At 26.3% G+C, this 17,855-nt stretch overlaps 1 protein-coding gene across 3 annotated transcripts; it reads left to right on the top strand.

The window, feature by feature from the left end:
* The first annotated feature begins 2,953 nt into the window (after positions 1-2,953).
* Positions 2,954-10,687, top strand: LOC135929058 (uncharacterized). Of its 3 annotated transcripts, none has more exons than XM_065465547.1 (6): positions 2,954-3,089; positions 3,148-3,437; positions 3,477-3,571; positions 3,616-3,692; positions 3,738-3,825; positions 10,299-10,687. In XM_065465547.1, exons 2-6 carry the CDS (start codon positions 3,209-3,211, stop codon positions 10,488-10,490), a joined length of 681 nt encoding a protein of 226 aa, XP_065321619.1. In that variant the 5' UTR covers positions 2,954-3,089; positions 3,148-3,208; the 3' UTR covers positions 10,491-10,687. The 3 variants fall into 3 exon arrangements, with proteins under 3 accessions (XP_065321619.1, XP_065321621.1, XP_065321620.1); XM_065465549.1 differs by having other exon boundaries at positions 2,964-3,089; positions 3,166-3,437; XM_065465548.1 differs by lacking the exon at positions 2,954-3,089 and having other exon boundaries at positions 3,131-3,437.
* Positions 10,688-17,855: the final 7,168 nt, after the last annotated feature.

Below are 17,855 nucleotides of genomic sequence, written 5' to 3'. Positions count from 1 at the left end.
ATAAGAACCAGAGTGATATGATATGATAAAAGAAAATAATTAAGATTTTATATATTATTGTCGCACCACCTCTAGTTGGTATATTATATCTTAAAATAGTAGTAGTTTGTAATAATATCAAAATTATACTAGTAAATTTAACTCAAAACTGTTTTTCAAATAAGAAAGAAATAGCTTTCCTAAAAACACATAAAAAAGAGAAGAAAAGTTCTCTAATTTATTACATCCATCCTAGGATAAATAATAAAATAAATTTTTAAAAATATTTATAAATAAATAGATGGCGTTAAATACTTGAAAGCAATTTATTACTTATATTTATTATCAAAAGCATTTATTATTAGTAAAATTTATTAAAATATTAACTGTAATATATTATATAACTGTCAAATACGTCTGCAAAAGTGGTATTTAACCTACCAATTATATCTAATAGAGGATTATAAACTATATGTTTACTTACTTTTTATAAATAAATCTCTTATACTTATGGATTTGGACCTTGAAAATAATTTTAAGAAGAGGCATGGTTATCAAATTTAAATAACAATAATATAGTTGATTAGTGATTTTGAACTCGGCTATCAATATTAAATTTGTTAATTTTCAATTAATATTTATTTAATTAGGGTTATATAATAATCTAAATAAAAAAAGTCAATAAAACTTCAACTGTTAATGCTAAATTAATATTTAGTGAGTGATATTAATATTTTATTTTTAACACAGAATTTGATTGCAAGCTGACATAGTGAAAATATATTTTATATATTAATCTAATCTAATAGATAAAATAGTATTCATTTAAGAATAATTTAGATAGACTTATTAATTTTTAAATTATAAAATTAAATCTATATATTACTCAATAGAATTATAAAAGAAATCATTCAGTGGGCAATCAAAAAAATTTATTTTTAATTCAAGGGGATATTAAGGAGTCATAAAAAATTTTTTTTTTGCTTCAGGGGGCTATTCTAATTTTTCAGGGGGCTCGAGCGCCTGTGCCCCCCCCTAGCGACGCCACTGAGCTAATTCAATATTTTAGCCTGAAAAATATTGCCTAAGCCTCGAGATTTTGCTAATAAGTTTCTAGACCTTTGTGTCATCTATGAGAGCAAACTCTTCAGACTTGTACAATTATTATTCTGGATAAAATATTGAGTTAGTCGTTTTTAAAAATCGACTCAAATCGAGCCGTTTAACAACACTAATAAATATAAAAGTTCTATTTAATAATATAATCCCTTTAATCTAATAATCATAATTACAATCCGTAAAATAAAAGGTATAAACAAAATAAAAATTAAAAATTAAAAAATTTTTTCCAAAAATAAAAAAAAGGGAAAAATTAGAAGTTAAAACAAAAATTATAAAAATCATGGAAATCTCCAAAAAAAAAATTTTTTTCTTATAAAAATTATAATTTACATAGTCTGTAATATTTCTCCTCCGAACTTTTCACATATAATAAGTTTTTTAAGATATATTTGCATAATAAAAAATATATAAAAATGCTTACCTAATTATATTAATTCTTCTCATTTTTATAATCAAATTGATCATATCATGAATGTACTCAAAACATAAATAATAAAAAATTAAATAGGATTTTTTAAATTATTTAAATTATATTTTATATTATTTTTCTTCTAATTAAAATTCATATAATAATATACAAATATTATTTTAATAATAAAATTATGTATCACGCTGCCACGCTGCCGAATTTTTACATAGTCGGTGGCGAGTTGAGCGGTGACATGTTTTTGGCAGCAGGTCGGTGTGGCTAAAAATTACCAGTAGATACACAATGACGCGATGACTCTATCAACAATAGGAGTCTATAATTAAGACTATTTTATGAATCTAGAATCATTAGATAACTTAACAACACTCTCATATTACATTTTAATATAATTATGTGTAAAGGATAGATATTTTAATATGATATCCAAGCATATGAGACAAAGACATTTAATATTTGAATAGGTGCAAAATATTCATAACAAACCAACACTTTAATTGTTGTGCTATATTTATCAAAAAAAAAAATTTTACAATCCTGGTAAATAATTTTGTTTACATTTTACGGTTGTTCTAATTTATAATTTATAGTATTTATAAATTTATTTTAAGAATTTTAATTAATATATGATATAGAAATCTAATGTATTTAAATCTTCTTGTATTTTATTTTACAAAAATTAATTTTAATTATATACTAAAAAAATTAATTTGGAGCGAAGGGTCGAACATTAAACAAACATAACGATTCTCAATTTAATAGAAAATCATAAACAGCGTAAATAGCCATACTTAGAATCTAATCCAGGATCGTCGATCCTTTGATCTCCCAAATATTTTCCAGATATATAATAATACTTACTGCATTTTCCAAGTGTATATTATTATTTATTTTATAACTAAAGGTGAATTTGTAGTAAACGCGTTATGATCAAGCTTTGTGTTATTTAACGCAGATTTATTTATAAAATTAGGCCAACAAATAGGTAAAATTTATAAATATTGCACGTTACAATGATAACGCCATGATAAAATTTGAAAAAAATACAAGGAAAATTTGCGACACGATTAATAAAATAATAGCGAAATTACATTATAAGTTTTTATTGAAATTTTTTTAAGAAACAGCCGATTATTTTTAATAAATATATGTTTTAAAGGAGGAGAAATGTTTTTTCAAATATTATCGCTAAGTAGAATCAGCTTTCATTTCCTAAGCGTTAAACAATGCAACGCCGATGATAACGTGTTTACTATATATTCAGCGTAACCCATGTCAGTATTAAATTAATTAAAATATAAAAATAATATAACCCCCCGATAAAAAAAGTGACCCAACGATATATATATATATCATTGAAGTGACCAAAATAATAATTTATATAATTACAACAAGGTTGCTATATGATAACCGACAGCCGTGCAATATCCTTACCCAATAAAAAGGCTCGAAAATTTGAGTTATATCGAAGCAGTATTATCTTTTTTAAAATCTTCATACTATACCCCTCAGAATATCCACATTTTAAAGATAACGCTTAAAATTCCAACTTATATCATAAGTATAATTTATCATAAACCCGTATTTATATTTCAATTTTGATATAAACAAAGTAATAGTTCCATTTAAAATAACAGGGCACCTAATTATAAGAGAATTAAGACTAATTCTCAAAGAATTATGATAGCTGCACAAAAGAAGAGGAAAAGGGTTCAAAAGAATAAAAGTGCACTAAAAAATGATGGCACTCAATTGACTGAGTTTACTATAGCAGAAGAAACTGATTCATCAGATACCTTAAATGATAACAATGATTCCATTGGACAGAGAAAAAATATCAAACCATCATATAAAAATCTATTCTGTGATGAAAATAACTTCCCAACACTTAAAGAGCTTGAAGCAGAATGTAATGATTAACAATAAAATAATATATTTTTAAGTTTAGTACAAAGCAAATGGATGGAGTTAAAGGATATAAAAGACAGAGAAATCAAATCAAGATTGGATGAGTTAGAAAAATTTCAGACACTTCATCACTTGGTAATATTAATATAAATATAAATAAATCACATGTAGTCCATTAGATAAAAGATATTCCTATTTTAAAATTCCTAGAATTGGGTGGGACATGCGAAGCAGCCTACACATGGATAGCCAATGAGTTTTTTAAAAAAAATAATATTCCCAATAATTAATGTTATTATAGGGCAAATAAAAATTCAGAAGAAGATTCTCCTGCTGTACATAATTTGCAATCTACTGTCAAAAGAAGTGTTCGTAATAGAAATAAAAAGGTAATGTTAGTTCTATGATTTATTTGGTGAAATTTAATATTTTGGGAAAGTAAATTAATCAAAATGGGCAGTGCCATTAATGCAATGGTGTAATGGCTTTATTTCAGTAGAAGACCCCATAGTAGACTCTCCTCGATAAGAGAACCAATATTTCTTTCCATTAGAATATATTGACAAATAAATAAATCTTGCAAAATCGAGATTTTAAACCACCCCTTTAGATAAATTTCTGTCAAATAAATGAAAAGTTCTTAATTCCATCAAGCTGACTTACAAATCTTAGATATATTTCTTAATATATTTTGTTTTTCAAACAGGGCTGTTAATTAGAACCCTCAATATTTTACTAATCCAAAACCTGAACCATTTTTTTAATTTTAAAAAATATTTAATATAAAAAAACATGTAAAATTATTTAAAACATTACATAATTTATTTTTTATTTTCAATGTAAAATTTTTTTTTTGGATGAAAATTAATTTGTGTGTAATCCTTTTTATTATATTTTAGAGCAAGCACAGCATTTTATGTAAAAATTTTGTAACTTTTCTTTAATAATAGATAATAAATATATATTTTACTAATATTTATTTTTATTTGTTGGATTATTAAAGTGAAACCAAAGAAAAAAACATATTCATAAGGTAAAATATCCTATATTAATTGCAAATTGCAATCCACTGTCAAAATTAAACATTGATATTTAATTTAACATCTCGATTTTGTAAGACATCACGAGTCGCTTATATTCTAATTATAATGATACATTATTTTTTTGTTAGGAGCCTTCTTGCTTCATACAAAATTACTCTTACCTCAAAATCAAATCAATGCAAGAATAAATAATGTAATCTTTTTTATTTTAAATTGAACAAAAAAATTAACATCAGAACATAAAAATCCTTCCCTTCTTGTCATCACTTATCCATATATATATATATTAATACAAAAGTATACCTTAGGGTATATAAAGTCAAATTAACTATTAAATATATAATAACCAATAAAAAATAATAAGTATTTAAGATAATAACAATGGCTTACATGCTCTGTTTTATAGCGATTTTCAGGTATACTCAGGTTGGCCAGTTTTCCCACTGATTTAATCATTAGGAAATTTTGTAGCAAGGTTTTTACAATTGTATGCCCTTCCTGACATCAACCCCTTTAGATGGTTTTTACAACCTGTCGAGGAGACAGTGATCATTAGCCACCAAATAAAAATAAATATGAAGATAATAACAATAGCTTACATAGTATCAATCAATATAAAAAAAATGTTAATTTATCTCAATTTAATAAATTAAAATGTTGACCATCTCAACAATTTTTATGGAAAGGTCTAATTATAGTAAAAATAAAGTTTATAAAAAAACTGTTGACTGGTATTTTTTTTAATAATTTTTTTTTTCTCTTTAGCTTTCACCTTTTCTGGTGGTAAGCTCCTTCAACATCTCTCTCCACTTTATGTTATTAATACAATCTCTTTTATCTAATTTATACTTCTTTATATTGGCTCTAACTTTATGGCCCCATTGAAGTTTTGGCCTCTTTTACGTTTGCCCATCACTTCACTCTTAACTTTATTTCCTATTTAGTTCATAGGCTTTCTCATTGTGTGCCCATACCACCTAAGTCTATTTACCATTAACTTAGTCTTAATGGGCACTACCTTTAAACTACTTAGTATTCTTGTACTGCACACTTTATCCTTTCTTGTTACCCCAGCAATCATCCTCAGCATTCTCATCTCCATGGTTTGTAGACTTCTCTCATCTGATTCTTTGGTTGGCCATGTTTCCGAAACTATATAGAATAGTTGGTTGTATTATGGAACTGTAAATTTTTCCATTTAATTTCTGTGGGATTCTTTTATCAAATAGCACTCCAGATATTAATCTTACTCTTTATCTCTTTTTCTATTGTGCCGTTTGTTTGCAGCTTTCAATTGCCAATATCTGCCATTCATTTATATCAATACTCTCTGTTTCATCTCCTCCTATCACCATATACTCCGTCTTTTCTCTATTTACTTTTAATCCGTGCGTTTCTAGGATATTTATCCAACTCACTAGTCTTTCTTTCATTTCATCCTTAGATTCGGCAAGTATCACAATATCATCTGCAAATATCATATTCCACAGGACTGTTGAGGTATAGATTTTGCTAATACATCTATTACTGTAATGAAGAGAAGTGGGCTGAGAGCCAACCTTTGATGAACTCCTTCGGCTATTGTGAAGTACCTGTTGTGCTACGGACCATTGTTGTATGGCCCATATACATATCCTGTATTATTCTTATATATTTTTCGGGAACTTTTTGTGGCGTAGCGCCCACCAGATAAGTTTTCTTGGGATTCTATCGAAGGCCTTTTCTAGATCGAGAAAGACCATGTGTAGCTTTTTGTTCTTTTCCCTGTATTTTTCACTCATTTACCTAATTGCGTGGATAGCATCGGTTGTTGATCTTCCAGGCATAAAGCCAAACTGAGTCTCTCCTATTTCGATTATATCTCTTAATCTTTTTTCTATTATTTTTTCGTATAGTTTTAGACAGTGTGACATTAGTTTTATGCCCCTGTAATTTTGACAATTATGTGGATCCCCTTTATTTTTGAAGATAGGAACTAGATAGCTCTGCCTCCATTTTTGGGGAACCTCTTCATTTCCAAGTATCTTATTGTATAGATTTGTGAGGAGATGTATTCCATCATCTCCTAGTGCTTTAAGGCTTTCTATTGGAATATCGTCTGGACCCCTAGCTTTGTTGTTTTTCATATGCTTGAGGCATGTGATTATTTCTTGTTCTGTTATAGGTTGTACAAGGTTTTGACATGGGGAGTGTTCGTCTAGATGTATGTGGGGATTAAAGTTGAGAAGCTCCTGAAAATATTCTTTCCATCTATTCATTATTTCTTTTTCCTTTATTATCAATTTCCCATCTTTATTTTTGATTACTTTCGGAGCTCCGTTTATATCCCTAGAGTTCTTTTCTCGCTGTTTGCCTAATCTGTATATTTTATTTTGCCCTTCTTTGGTATGTAGATCTTCGTACATGTCATTGTATGCCATAGATTTGGCTCTAGCCACCGCTTTTGTAGCTAATCTCTTGGATTTTTTGTATCTTGTCTTGTCATCTGCGTTTTTGGATTTGTACTATATTTTATAAAGGGCTTTTTTCTCCTGTATAGTGGTTTGTACCTCTTCATTCCACCACCATAGTTCTTTATATGATTTGTTGCCTCCTCTTGTCAAGCCTAGTGTCGATTTGGCAGTGTATTAATCTGGATGAAAGGTCTGTCCACATTTTTTCACTGACTTGTGAGAAATCTATTGTTTCAATGTTTGCATTGATTGCAAAGGCATCTGTCATTGTTTTTAATTTGCCCCATTTGATGCATGGTTCCAGTTTTATCTTGTTTTGAGTGGATTTATTTGAGATGTGTAAATCCATGACTAGTAGCTTGTGTTGTGCTGCGATATCTTCTCCTGGGATGACTTTGCAGTCTATTACATCTTTTAATCTTCTGCGAGAGATTAGTATGTAATCATCTGTGTTTTCCTTGTACCACTTTCGTATGTTATTAAATGACTATCCTTTTTCCTATAGTAGGTGTTGGTTAAGGCAAGGTCGAAGGCTTGCACAAATTTCAGTATATGCTCTCCTTCATCATTTCTTTCTCCATATCCAAAACCACCATGATGCCTTTTGTAGCTATCTCTATTTTTATTATTCTCCAGAAACCTAGAACCCTGAACCCTAACTTGATTCAGAGATATTTGAATCTTTTTTCTAGAAGGTGGATTCAGTCCTGATTGTAAAATTAAAAACAAATATTTCCTCCTTTAAGAAGAATAAAAATTTATATAGTAAGTGATACTTCAGAAAATAAATTAAATGGGTTAGCCATTTCAGATGTATGCATATGGATTTGACAACAAATTTAAAATGAAACCTAAGGAAAATATCACGAAGGAGATTGCTTATACAGTAGTACTTCTCAAATTTTTTAAAACTCTATTTCTTAGAATATTTTGGAAGATAAATCTTTATTAAATCTTTAAACATAATATATATCAGAGGCCTGCAGAGGTACCATTTACACGGCCGGCCCGGTTTTAAAAATTTAAGGCCCGGCCCGGATATTTTTTAAAAAAAATTTTTACGGCCCGGCCCGGATTTAAAAATTTAAGGCCCGGCCCGGATATTTAAAAAAAAATTTCAGGCCCGGTTTGGAATTTTTTAAAATTATATTCGACCTGATATATACAAAAATTCACCTATGAGGTATTTTACCATATTTTTCAGCGAGTATTATCGCTTATTATTTAAAAAATACATGTAAAAAGCTAATATTTTGAGAATATTATATTTGAATTTATAAAAATTATAAAACTGTTATTTATAAAAATGGATATTTTGAGCATATAACTATATTTTATATTGCATTTATAAAAATAAAACTAATATTTATAAAAATGGTAATAATATTTGTCATATACTATATTTTATATTACATTTAAAAAAAATAAAACTAATATTTAATTTATAAAAATGGAAAATATTTTGAGAATATAATATATTGTATTTAATTTACTATTTAATTTATAAAATAAAAATAAATCGCTATTTAAAAAAATGCATGTATAATAAATAGTATTTTGAAAATATAATCTAATTGCACAATATTAATATAATTTATTTTATAATATAAATTTTTAACAAAAGAAGATAATTGTATTATATAATATTGTAAAAAAAAATAATGAAAAATGTTGGATTAAAAACTTTCATGACTCAAGGTAAATATAATAAATGCAATAAATATTTGACAGTTTGCAAAGTAAAAAACCAGCATGAATGACGAAACCCTATACTCAAGAAAGATATTAAAAATTCACAAATTATCATGAAGAAAGAGAAGCATATCTACCTTTTCAGGTTGAAGATTACTTCTTCTTTCTTCGAGAATTCTCCCAGTAGTGGAAAAATTCCGCTCATAGCTTGCACTTAAAGCAGGAATTTCCAATTTTGCTAAAATTGGAAATTCGCTTTGATGAGCCGCCCACCACTCTAACAAATTATCCACCTTAAATGTTTTATCTATTATTTATGTAATTATAATATTCATCATCGGGTATTGACATATTACCAGAATTACCATCGCCCCATTTGTCATAAAACGATTCAGTTTGTTTAACAACAGTCGTAATTTGACTGGTCGATGGTATTTCATTTACTTCCTGAGCATCTTGTAATTTAATATAATCTTTTATATAGTTTTCCGTCATTTTGCGATCTGTCCCTGACTACATGCGTAATTGCTTGAATTTGGGACAGAGAAAAGAAGAAATAAAATGATACTTGTGTAAAACAAATTTTTCAATTAAAAAATGCTTTATATTAAGTAAAATCAATTTTATTTCTCCTTTTCGCTTTGAATGGTATTACAAACTTTAAGAAGTGATATTCCTTTATTTGATTGTTTTGGTAAAATATATTCTAAAAATTTAGATATGAATTACAAAAAATATATTAATAATACTTGAATATTGGGGCTTATTTAAGATATTCCTTTATTTGATTGTTTTGGTAAAATATGTTGTAAAAATTTAGATATGAATTATAAAAAAATATATTAATACTTTGAATAAATTTGCAGGAAATTAATAATCAGATCGATCTGTGGGTGTAGTGTTAACCATCACCCAATATTATATTAATCATAACTATAATATAATATAATCTTATAACTATTAACTCATAATGTAAAAATTTTTATAAAAAATATTAAGGCCCGGCCCGGATATGTTTAAAAAAATTTTTTTTAGGCCCGACCCGGGTATATTTAAAAATTTAAGAACCGGGCTTAAGGCCGGGCCGGGTTTAGGGCCGGGCCTGCAGGCCTCTGATATATATTATAAATTGGGCCATTTTTTTCCTAGTCATCGAATCTTAAAAAATTTATATAAATTTTTCAGAGTTTCGAAATGCTCTTCAAAAATATAAAAAATCTTCAAAGATTTTGATCTCTGGCTATTTTTTTTAGATGAAGTTTTTTTTCAAGAATTTCTAAACCAAGTTTTTGATCAAATTTTACCCTGTGATTTCAAATCTTATTTTTTTGTAAAAAAAAATATTTTAAGTAAGCCTCTTTTATTGTTTTTATGCACAAAAAAATCTTAAAAATTTTTTTCGACCCAACCTGTAAAATGTTTTTTTTCTTAAAAAAATGTATATAAAAAAATGGCGGTTTCCGGTTTGGGCTAATTTTATAATTTTGTACGAAAAAAAATAAGAGAAAAGCAGCCCCTTATATTTATTTTTACAAATATCGGAAGGCGTATTTATTTTTATATCCTTTATTATTTATTTTGCGGAGGGGTGGGGTGTGGTGGTATGGGGTTATTTGGTTAATTTTAATTAAAAAATTACTTAATTTACCGTATTTTATCATTTAATATGCTCAGAATTCCTCTCCTACGATCTCCCAAACATTTACCCAAGATTCTTTCATCGATATTGGCCAAGCGCTGCGAAAGGAAAAAAGTTTTGGGCAGTTATTTAAACCCTTCTCGCCAAAGACCCTATCCCAGATCGTCGAATCGTGTAACAAACTTATCGTTTACAAAACTGGCAAAAAACCCCGCAAAAAAAGATGATCAAATCTTTCGATAATCCGTTCTAATAACTGGAAAGAAACCCCGCCAAAAAAAGGATGATTAATCCTTCGTCATTATAAATATCGTAGTAGCTTTTTTTTAAAAAAAATAAATATATTTTTTACTAAATGCATTATTTTGTAAATGACAAAAAAAATTTTTTTTTTTTGACACAAACATTGTAATTAATTAATCTTGTTAAAATTTACGATAAGATCCAATAATATATTTGAAAAAAAAATATATATATCATATTTGTAAACAAATATAAACGATTTATTTATTGACTTTTTTGAAACATTTATTAAAGCAAGCTATCACATATGGCACAACCTTGCCAATATACAGGAACAATATGAGTTAAGTAAAACTTTTTTTTAAGAAAAAATCCAACAAATTTATGGGAGAAGGTTTAAGATTAAAAAGAAAAAAATGTTTAAGATCAGAGAATCATAATTTTTTTAATCCCCTAAGTTCTGCCTGTTAGGAAATCAAAATCAATGACAAATGTAAGGATTTTATATTGAAGGGATAAAATTTATAGTTATTTTACTAAATAAAAATAAGTAAGTTTTTTCGTTAGTTTTCAAAGATTTTTATCTCTAATTTATGAAAAAAGTTGGATTTGATGAGTGTGAAAATGTTTTCTTGCACTTCTAAAGTATAGGAATGGTCAGAAAATCGTAGCGATCAAGATTGTGAACCCGTTAAAGTTATAGACCAGGGTTTGTTCGGATTCGATTCTATAGGGAAAACGAGAAATTGTTTCGAGGTTTAGAAATTTTAGGGGAAATATTATTCGAAATGTAAAATCTTGATTATATTTCAGGCTCATAGATAAGAATCTGCTTGAAAGGGAAGGGGGGGGGATAATATTCATATAAAAATAAGCTAGAAGTCATTGAACAGCTAAAATTCCTGTAAATTTATTAGGATTAGGACGAAAAAAATTGGACAATCACTAATATCAATGTCAAATATAAATTTATGCACCATCAGGGCTACGAATATAAGCTAAAAGTGGAGCGCTTACTCAACTGATTCACTAAAATAAATGTGTGCTATATAGGAATTGTTGATTAGAAAAATAAGGCGTTAATTCTAATGTTGAGTATCACAAAATATCAAGAAAAATATGGCATAAAATATAAAAATGTATGGCAATCTATTTGAGATTGAACGGATTATTATGGTCATAATCGGTATTTGGTGTTGAAATCTTTACTTATTTATATTTAGATAGTCAGATCTATTTAATTTATTTTTCAGATGCAATTCATTCCTATGTAAGTTTTGGAGACATTCGAGAAAAAATATCGTATATTTGTTACAGCAGGTGCCAGCGTCTACTCTACATGAGTGGGAGGGGTAGGAACAGTATCTTATTTTTTTGAGGGGGGTCGGCTGCTTTAATGGGGGTAAGATAAATTTCTTGGGGGGTTATCTATTAAATTTTGAGATGAAATAGAACAAAATTTATTGCTGTATAAAATTAATACTTTTATCATAGAATTATAGTAATACAATTCATCGACCAAATCTATATATTGCAAACAATTACACATTGTTTTCCAAATAAAACTTTTTGCTACAGTTAGACATTTCAGCGAGCTCATAATGCCATAATAATTTATTGTAAATAATGGAAGTTTTAATTGAATTTATTATCTAAAAATTTCTTTGTATTCACAAAATATCTATAGTTGGTAGTAAAGATTGATTAATTTAAAAGGTAAAAATAATAATAGGCAGACACCGCCGTCGAAGGCGGCGAGAATTTTTTAGGGGGGTAGGCAAAAGTTTTTGAAGGGGGTTTGCATCCAGTGAAAATCCTGTCATGTAGACGCTGGCAGATGCTAATGGATACAGGGGTCTAATAGGAAATAACTCTTAGATATACTGCTTGGACTAATCAAAGAAATCTCATTTGAGTAACTAAGGGATTTAAAAAAGCGATTAATCGATATTTTAGCCAAATAAGATTTCGGAAAAGTTAGCAAAAAAGGTTTGGCCCTAATTTTCCGAAATCTCTAGAGTTTATTGGCTAAGATCGCGATTTTAAAAATTAATCAAAATGGGGGAGGGGGGAATAAAGAAATTTGTTTTAATATACTCTGCTACTACGAATCCCTAAGATGATAATTTAAACCAGGGATTTATTTTCATGAGAGTCGATTTATGCTACTACCAAATTTGAAAAAGCTCTGATATTAAATTTTTCGTCATAAATATTTGTTGACTTCCCATTTCCGAAAAAGATGGTAGCTAAGAGTTAGTTAAGATGTTAAGCAAAATAAAAATGGTTTGATAGAATTTTAATTTCTTTACAATTTAATTAATCAAACTAGCAAAATTTATTGGAATTTTTAACTCAAAATCAAAAAAACTAAACAAGGTTTAAATAAATTAAGTTGTAATAATAATTAAACATTTTTCGCATAGGTAAAAATTTTCATATATTATCTATTATTTGTAGTGAGATTCATTTTCCTATGATATAAATAACTTTAAAAAAAATTAAATTATTATATATATTCAATAAAGAAATATACATTAATAGTTGAATTATCTTTTATCTCATAATAAATCGTTTAAAACCTTTAATATAATTATATCAAAAATATTTATAATTTTGTTGTAAATATTTTGTTTTTTGTGTTTTTAAAGCAAGTCATTTTGAATAATTTTTGTTGTCAATATTTTAATCAATATTATTTTTTTTTATCAATATTATAATTTTATTATTATTATTATGTTGGGTTATAAAAACCTTGAAAAAAGAAGAAATTTTAGTTGTTTTTGTTTTTTTTTTAAAAATTTATATTTATAAAATTATATTTTTCTTGTAACCAAATTCTAATAAAAAAAGTGGAAATAGATTCAAGAACCAAGTAGCGAAAAAAAAAAAAAAAATTAAGTACTTAGGAAATTAAAGTATAGTACTTGAGAAAGTATTGTACTTAAGAAATTGTACTTAAGAAATTGTACTTAAGAAATTGTACTTTAGAAAGTATTATACTTAAGAAATTCTTAAGGAATTAAAGTATAGTACTTAAGAAAGTATTGTACTTAATAAAAATTTAATAATTAAATTTCAATAATATTAAATCCGCAAGTTGGCGTGTATTATTATAGAATACTGTTATAAAAAAATATAATCATTTAAAAATGTTACATACCAGAATTTACTCCTAAAACATTAAAGGTTCATTTTAATAAGCTGAATTATCATAATACGCACGGTGGAGTGCTATATACAATATTTAAAACAAAGTCATGCCGTTAAAGTATATTGTTAATATTACGATATAAAATATTATTTTGGGGCAAATGATATTCAATAATACTAAATAAAATAATTTAAATATTATATATCTTGATTTATCTAAGTATTATAGTAAATTATTAATTTATATTTATATAATTAGAATCATATTTATATAAATGTTTCACATGATGGCATTCATTCTTTTACCTTTTTTTACCTCATTTTATTAGATTAAAAGATTACAATCACAATAGATTTTTTTCTAGTCGTCACACTTAATATATTCAATCAGAAATGGATAATCACGTAAGATAATATTTATATTACATGGGTAGGTCCTTAAGAATCTAGATACAGATGTGAAAAAATTTATCTATGCAGATACTAGTATTTTTTTTCAAAATATCAAAAAAAACTTGCATCTAATTTTTACCAATTAAATTAGAATAGTTTATAAAATTTAGTTTTTATTATTTATTTGTGAAGAACATAACATATTCATTTAGTAAGAATGAATATTTACAATGATTAATAAAATATTTAATGATGAGTTAATATATCAGGCATTTTAATATTAGTAATAGCCCATTCTTAGCATAGATAGGGAAGGGAGACTAGTATTAATGGGAGTATAATATTAATTTGTAAAAGAGTATTTAAAATAGATCTATTATTTTATAAGATAATCAAAATTTTAAAATAATTTAGTATTCAACCTTTGCCATTTTGGCATACATAGCATTTTACCAAGACTAAAACCTTTCAATTGAAGCTGATGAAGATATTACAGTATTATATTTATAAAAAAATTTAATTAATGGAAGGATAATAATTAAGCATTTATAATGTATTTCAACATTCTCATAATATAATTTATAACCTCCAGTTCAATTTATTTGTATTATTGAACTCAGCAACACTTAAAGACCCTTTTCATGGTCATTTAAACAATCAAATTATATTACTTTAATGATTAACTTCACAAAACAAAATTTATAGAAAAAGAAATACATGGACTCTTAACCCACCAACAATTCTCATTATATATTAGCCTACGTTAAAACCCCAAGTTATTATATCTCAAAATAGCAAATCAAAGTCTTTAGAAAAGTAACTGAAAATTCGAACAAATACACCTCCCCCTCCCCCATCTACATTCATTAAAATCAATATATCAGTTTACAAATAAAATATAACGTCATTTAAAATATCCGAAATCCCTTATCTAAATTATATTTTTCCCCTAAAAATGGTAAATCTTTATACATTTTTATGCTAGGTGTAAATAATCTACAAACATTATATGTTCGATAACATTTTTCTGTGATATCTTATTTATTTATTGTAATAATGGCAATAAAAACAAATTGGCTATTTAGGGAACATACCAATAGAAAGTATGCAAAAATTATTTAAAAAAAATTAATTTATCTTACATTAACCATTAAAATGTGATCATATGTAATTTATAAAAAGCTATATGCGTTCTTGCAATTTTTCGAATCAATTTTTGATAGATAATATATGGAATTTAGCTTACGTTTTAAGTAATAATACAATATGATTTTAGAATATAATATAACAAAAAATATTTTTAAATTTTTTTTATAAAATAATAATACGCCATCTTGTGGATTTAATATTATTGAAATTTAAATTATAAATATTTTTAATATAATTTTATTAAAGGATTTAAACGATTTATTATGAGACAAAAGGAAATACGGTTAGGGTCCACCTCTTCGTATGAACATTTATGAAAAAACGTCAAATGACCTAAAATGGCCACAAATATATTTGAAGCGATTATAATATTTGTATAATTTTGAAACATATAAAATTAACTATAATTATAAAATATAAAATTGAAGTACTTTGGGATCGGGTCATGATATTTTTATAAATAAAAATTCCAAAATTATTTTTAAACATAAAAAAGATTAATAAAGATTTTCAAAATTATTTTACAGGAAAAAATAAATTATATCTCAACTATAAAAAATTCGTCCCTTTTATAGGGAAAATAAAAGGCGAAATTATAAATTAAAATTAAATTGGCGCAAAGTGAAAAAAAGAACGTTTTTTGTGGAATCGAGTTGTGTTAGTTTTATCATACATAATTGGGGATAAAACCTACCCCCCTAAACTTCCCGAAACTCAAAATATACCTTGGAATGCAGGGTGGTCTCCCGGACCCAACGGTCTAACTCATATTTTCGGATCACCTTACTGAGGACTCCTAAAGTAAGAAATCCAGTAAAGTGAGAGAAAACACAAAAGCCATATGTGTTAATCTCACTGTGTTTAACTTAAAACAAAAATTACCAAAAAAAAAGAAAAACATTTTTTATCTTTCATTTTATGGTACACAAAGGAGATGAAAAAAAAACTTTAATTAATTTTAACATAAACAAAAGAAGGGGATAAAAAACTTTTACATCTTACACATAATAAAAGAGGGGGTTTAAAGAAAAACTTTTTTTTTTTATCTTTAACAAAAATTAACTAAATATATTTAAAAAATATTTTTTAAATTAACTTACTTATAAATTTTTATATTTAAAATATTAAATAAACTTATAATATATTTAAAAAATTTTTAAAATTAACTTACTTAGAAATTTTGGGAATCAATATTAAAATAACCTACATTATATTTAAAATATAAAATATAATTATATTTAAAATATAAAATTAACTATAATATAAAATAAACTTATAATATATTTAAAAATTTTTAAAATTAACTTACTTATAAATTTTTATATTTAAAATATTAAATAAACTTATAATATATTTAAAAAATTTTTAAAATTAACTTACTTAGAAATTTTGGGAATCAATATTAAAATAACCTACATTATATTTAAAATATAAAATTAACTATAATATTAAATAAACTTATAATATTTTTAAAAATTTTTTAAATTAACTTACTTAGAAATTTTGGGAATCAATGGGAATCAATTGGAAAAATTTAAGTTTTAGCAAAACTACAAAACCTAATTTAAAAAAAAATACGAACTAGAGGGACGATACCGGAAATACAACTATTTATGTATATTTCTTTATTATTAAATATATCTAATAATTTAATTTTTTTATAAGTTATTTATATCATAGGAAAATGAATCTCACTACAAATAATAGATAATATATGAAAATTTTTACCGAAGCATTTGCAGTTTAGTCAAACCCCTAATTTCCGTAAAAATTAAAGCGCGCCATTCAGTATTATCATAAGAAAAGGCGCTACTATTTGAGTGGCGTTTCTTCCCATAAATCCTTATTGGACGGGGTTTTTTAGCCCCCGCTTATTTTAGAGCCCCTTGGAGACGAGTTACAATTTTTCAATGTTTAGTTTTTTTTTACGCCTATAATTATATATTGGAAAAATAAGGGTATTTGAAATGAAAAACTGAAAAAATTATTTAAAATTGTTGTAATGGTCCGAATCAGCCCCGAATTAAAATTTTGAACACAAGGGATCGATGCAACCGGACTTCAAAGTAGCGAGTCAGACCGGTTTGACCCGACTCGGGATTTAGGTCGGTCCGCTCATCGTTTTATATATTGGGAAACGAATAAAAAAAATGAATAATGAGATTTTAGATAATAATTTTTCTTTAAAAAACTAAAATCTATTCTACGAAATCGAGATTTTTTGACGCCACTAGGTAAGTAGGTAATATCTATAATTACGTCAATTGACTTATATCTTTAACCCCCCCCCCCCCCTCCTCTCCTTCCAAAGCATTTTAATTTAAATGTCTCTCTTTTTGATCTAATAAAAAAAACCATTAATTTCTATTCATGTAATTTTTCAAATGTTTGCCACACATATTTTATTACCACTTTTGTGTGTGTCTAACAATTAGTAATTAGTATTGTTAGACGGCTTCGTTTTTGAGACTCAATATTTCATCCAGAGAAATATTACTCGAGCTCTGAAGATTTTGCTTATAGAAGAAGGAACAAAAGATCTAGACATGTTAAATCGAAATCTCGAAGTCTTAAGCAATATTTTTTTCTGCCTAAAAATATTGAGTTTAGCCGTTTAAAAATAACTATATCTATCTACAAATAATGAATATAAC

This window comes from Gordionus sp. m RMFG-2023, chromosome 4 (genome assembly GCF_954871325.1).
Source record: "Gordionus sp. m RMFG-2023 chromosome 4, tfGorSpeb1-WG-v2, whole genome shotgun sequence".
Lineage (NCBI taxonomy): Eukaryota > Metazoa > Nematomorpha > Gordioida > Chordodea > Parachordodidae > Gordionus > Gordionus sp. m RMFG-2023.
The sequence above is the reverse complement of the archived record's forward strand: the minus strand, read 5'-3'. Positions and strand labels throughout refer to the sequence as shown.

Bases quoted from the DNA above. Each gene is read 5' to 3' on its own strand.
- LOC135929058 (XM_065465547.1), top strand. From the start codon at position 3,209: ATGATAGCTGCACAAAAGAAGAGGAAAAGGGTTCAAAAGAATAAAAGT. The intron at 3,438-3,476 runs GTAATGATTAAC...TTTTAAGTTTAG, and splicing joins TAAAGAGCTTGAAGCAGAAT to TACAAAGCAAATGGATGGAG. The intron at 3,693-3,737 runs GTTTTTTAAAAA...ATGTTATTATAG, and splicing joins TACACATGGATAGCCAATGA to GGCAAATAAAAATTCAGAAG.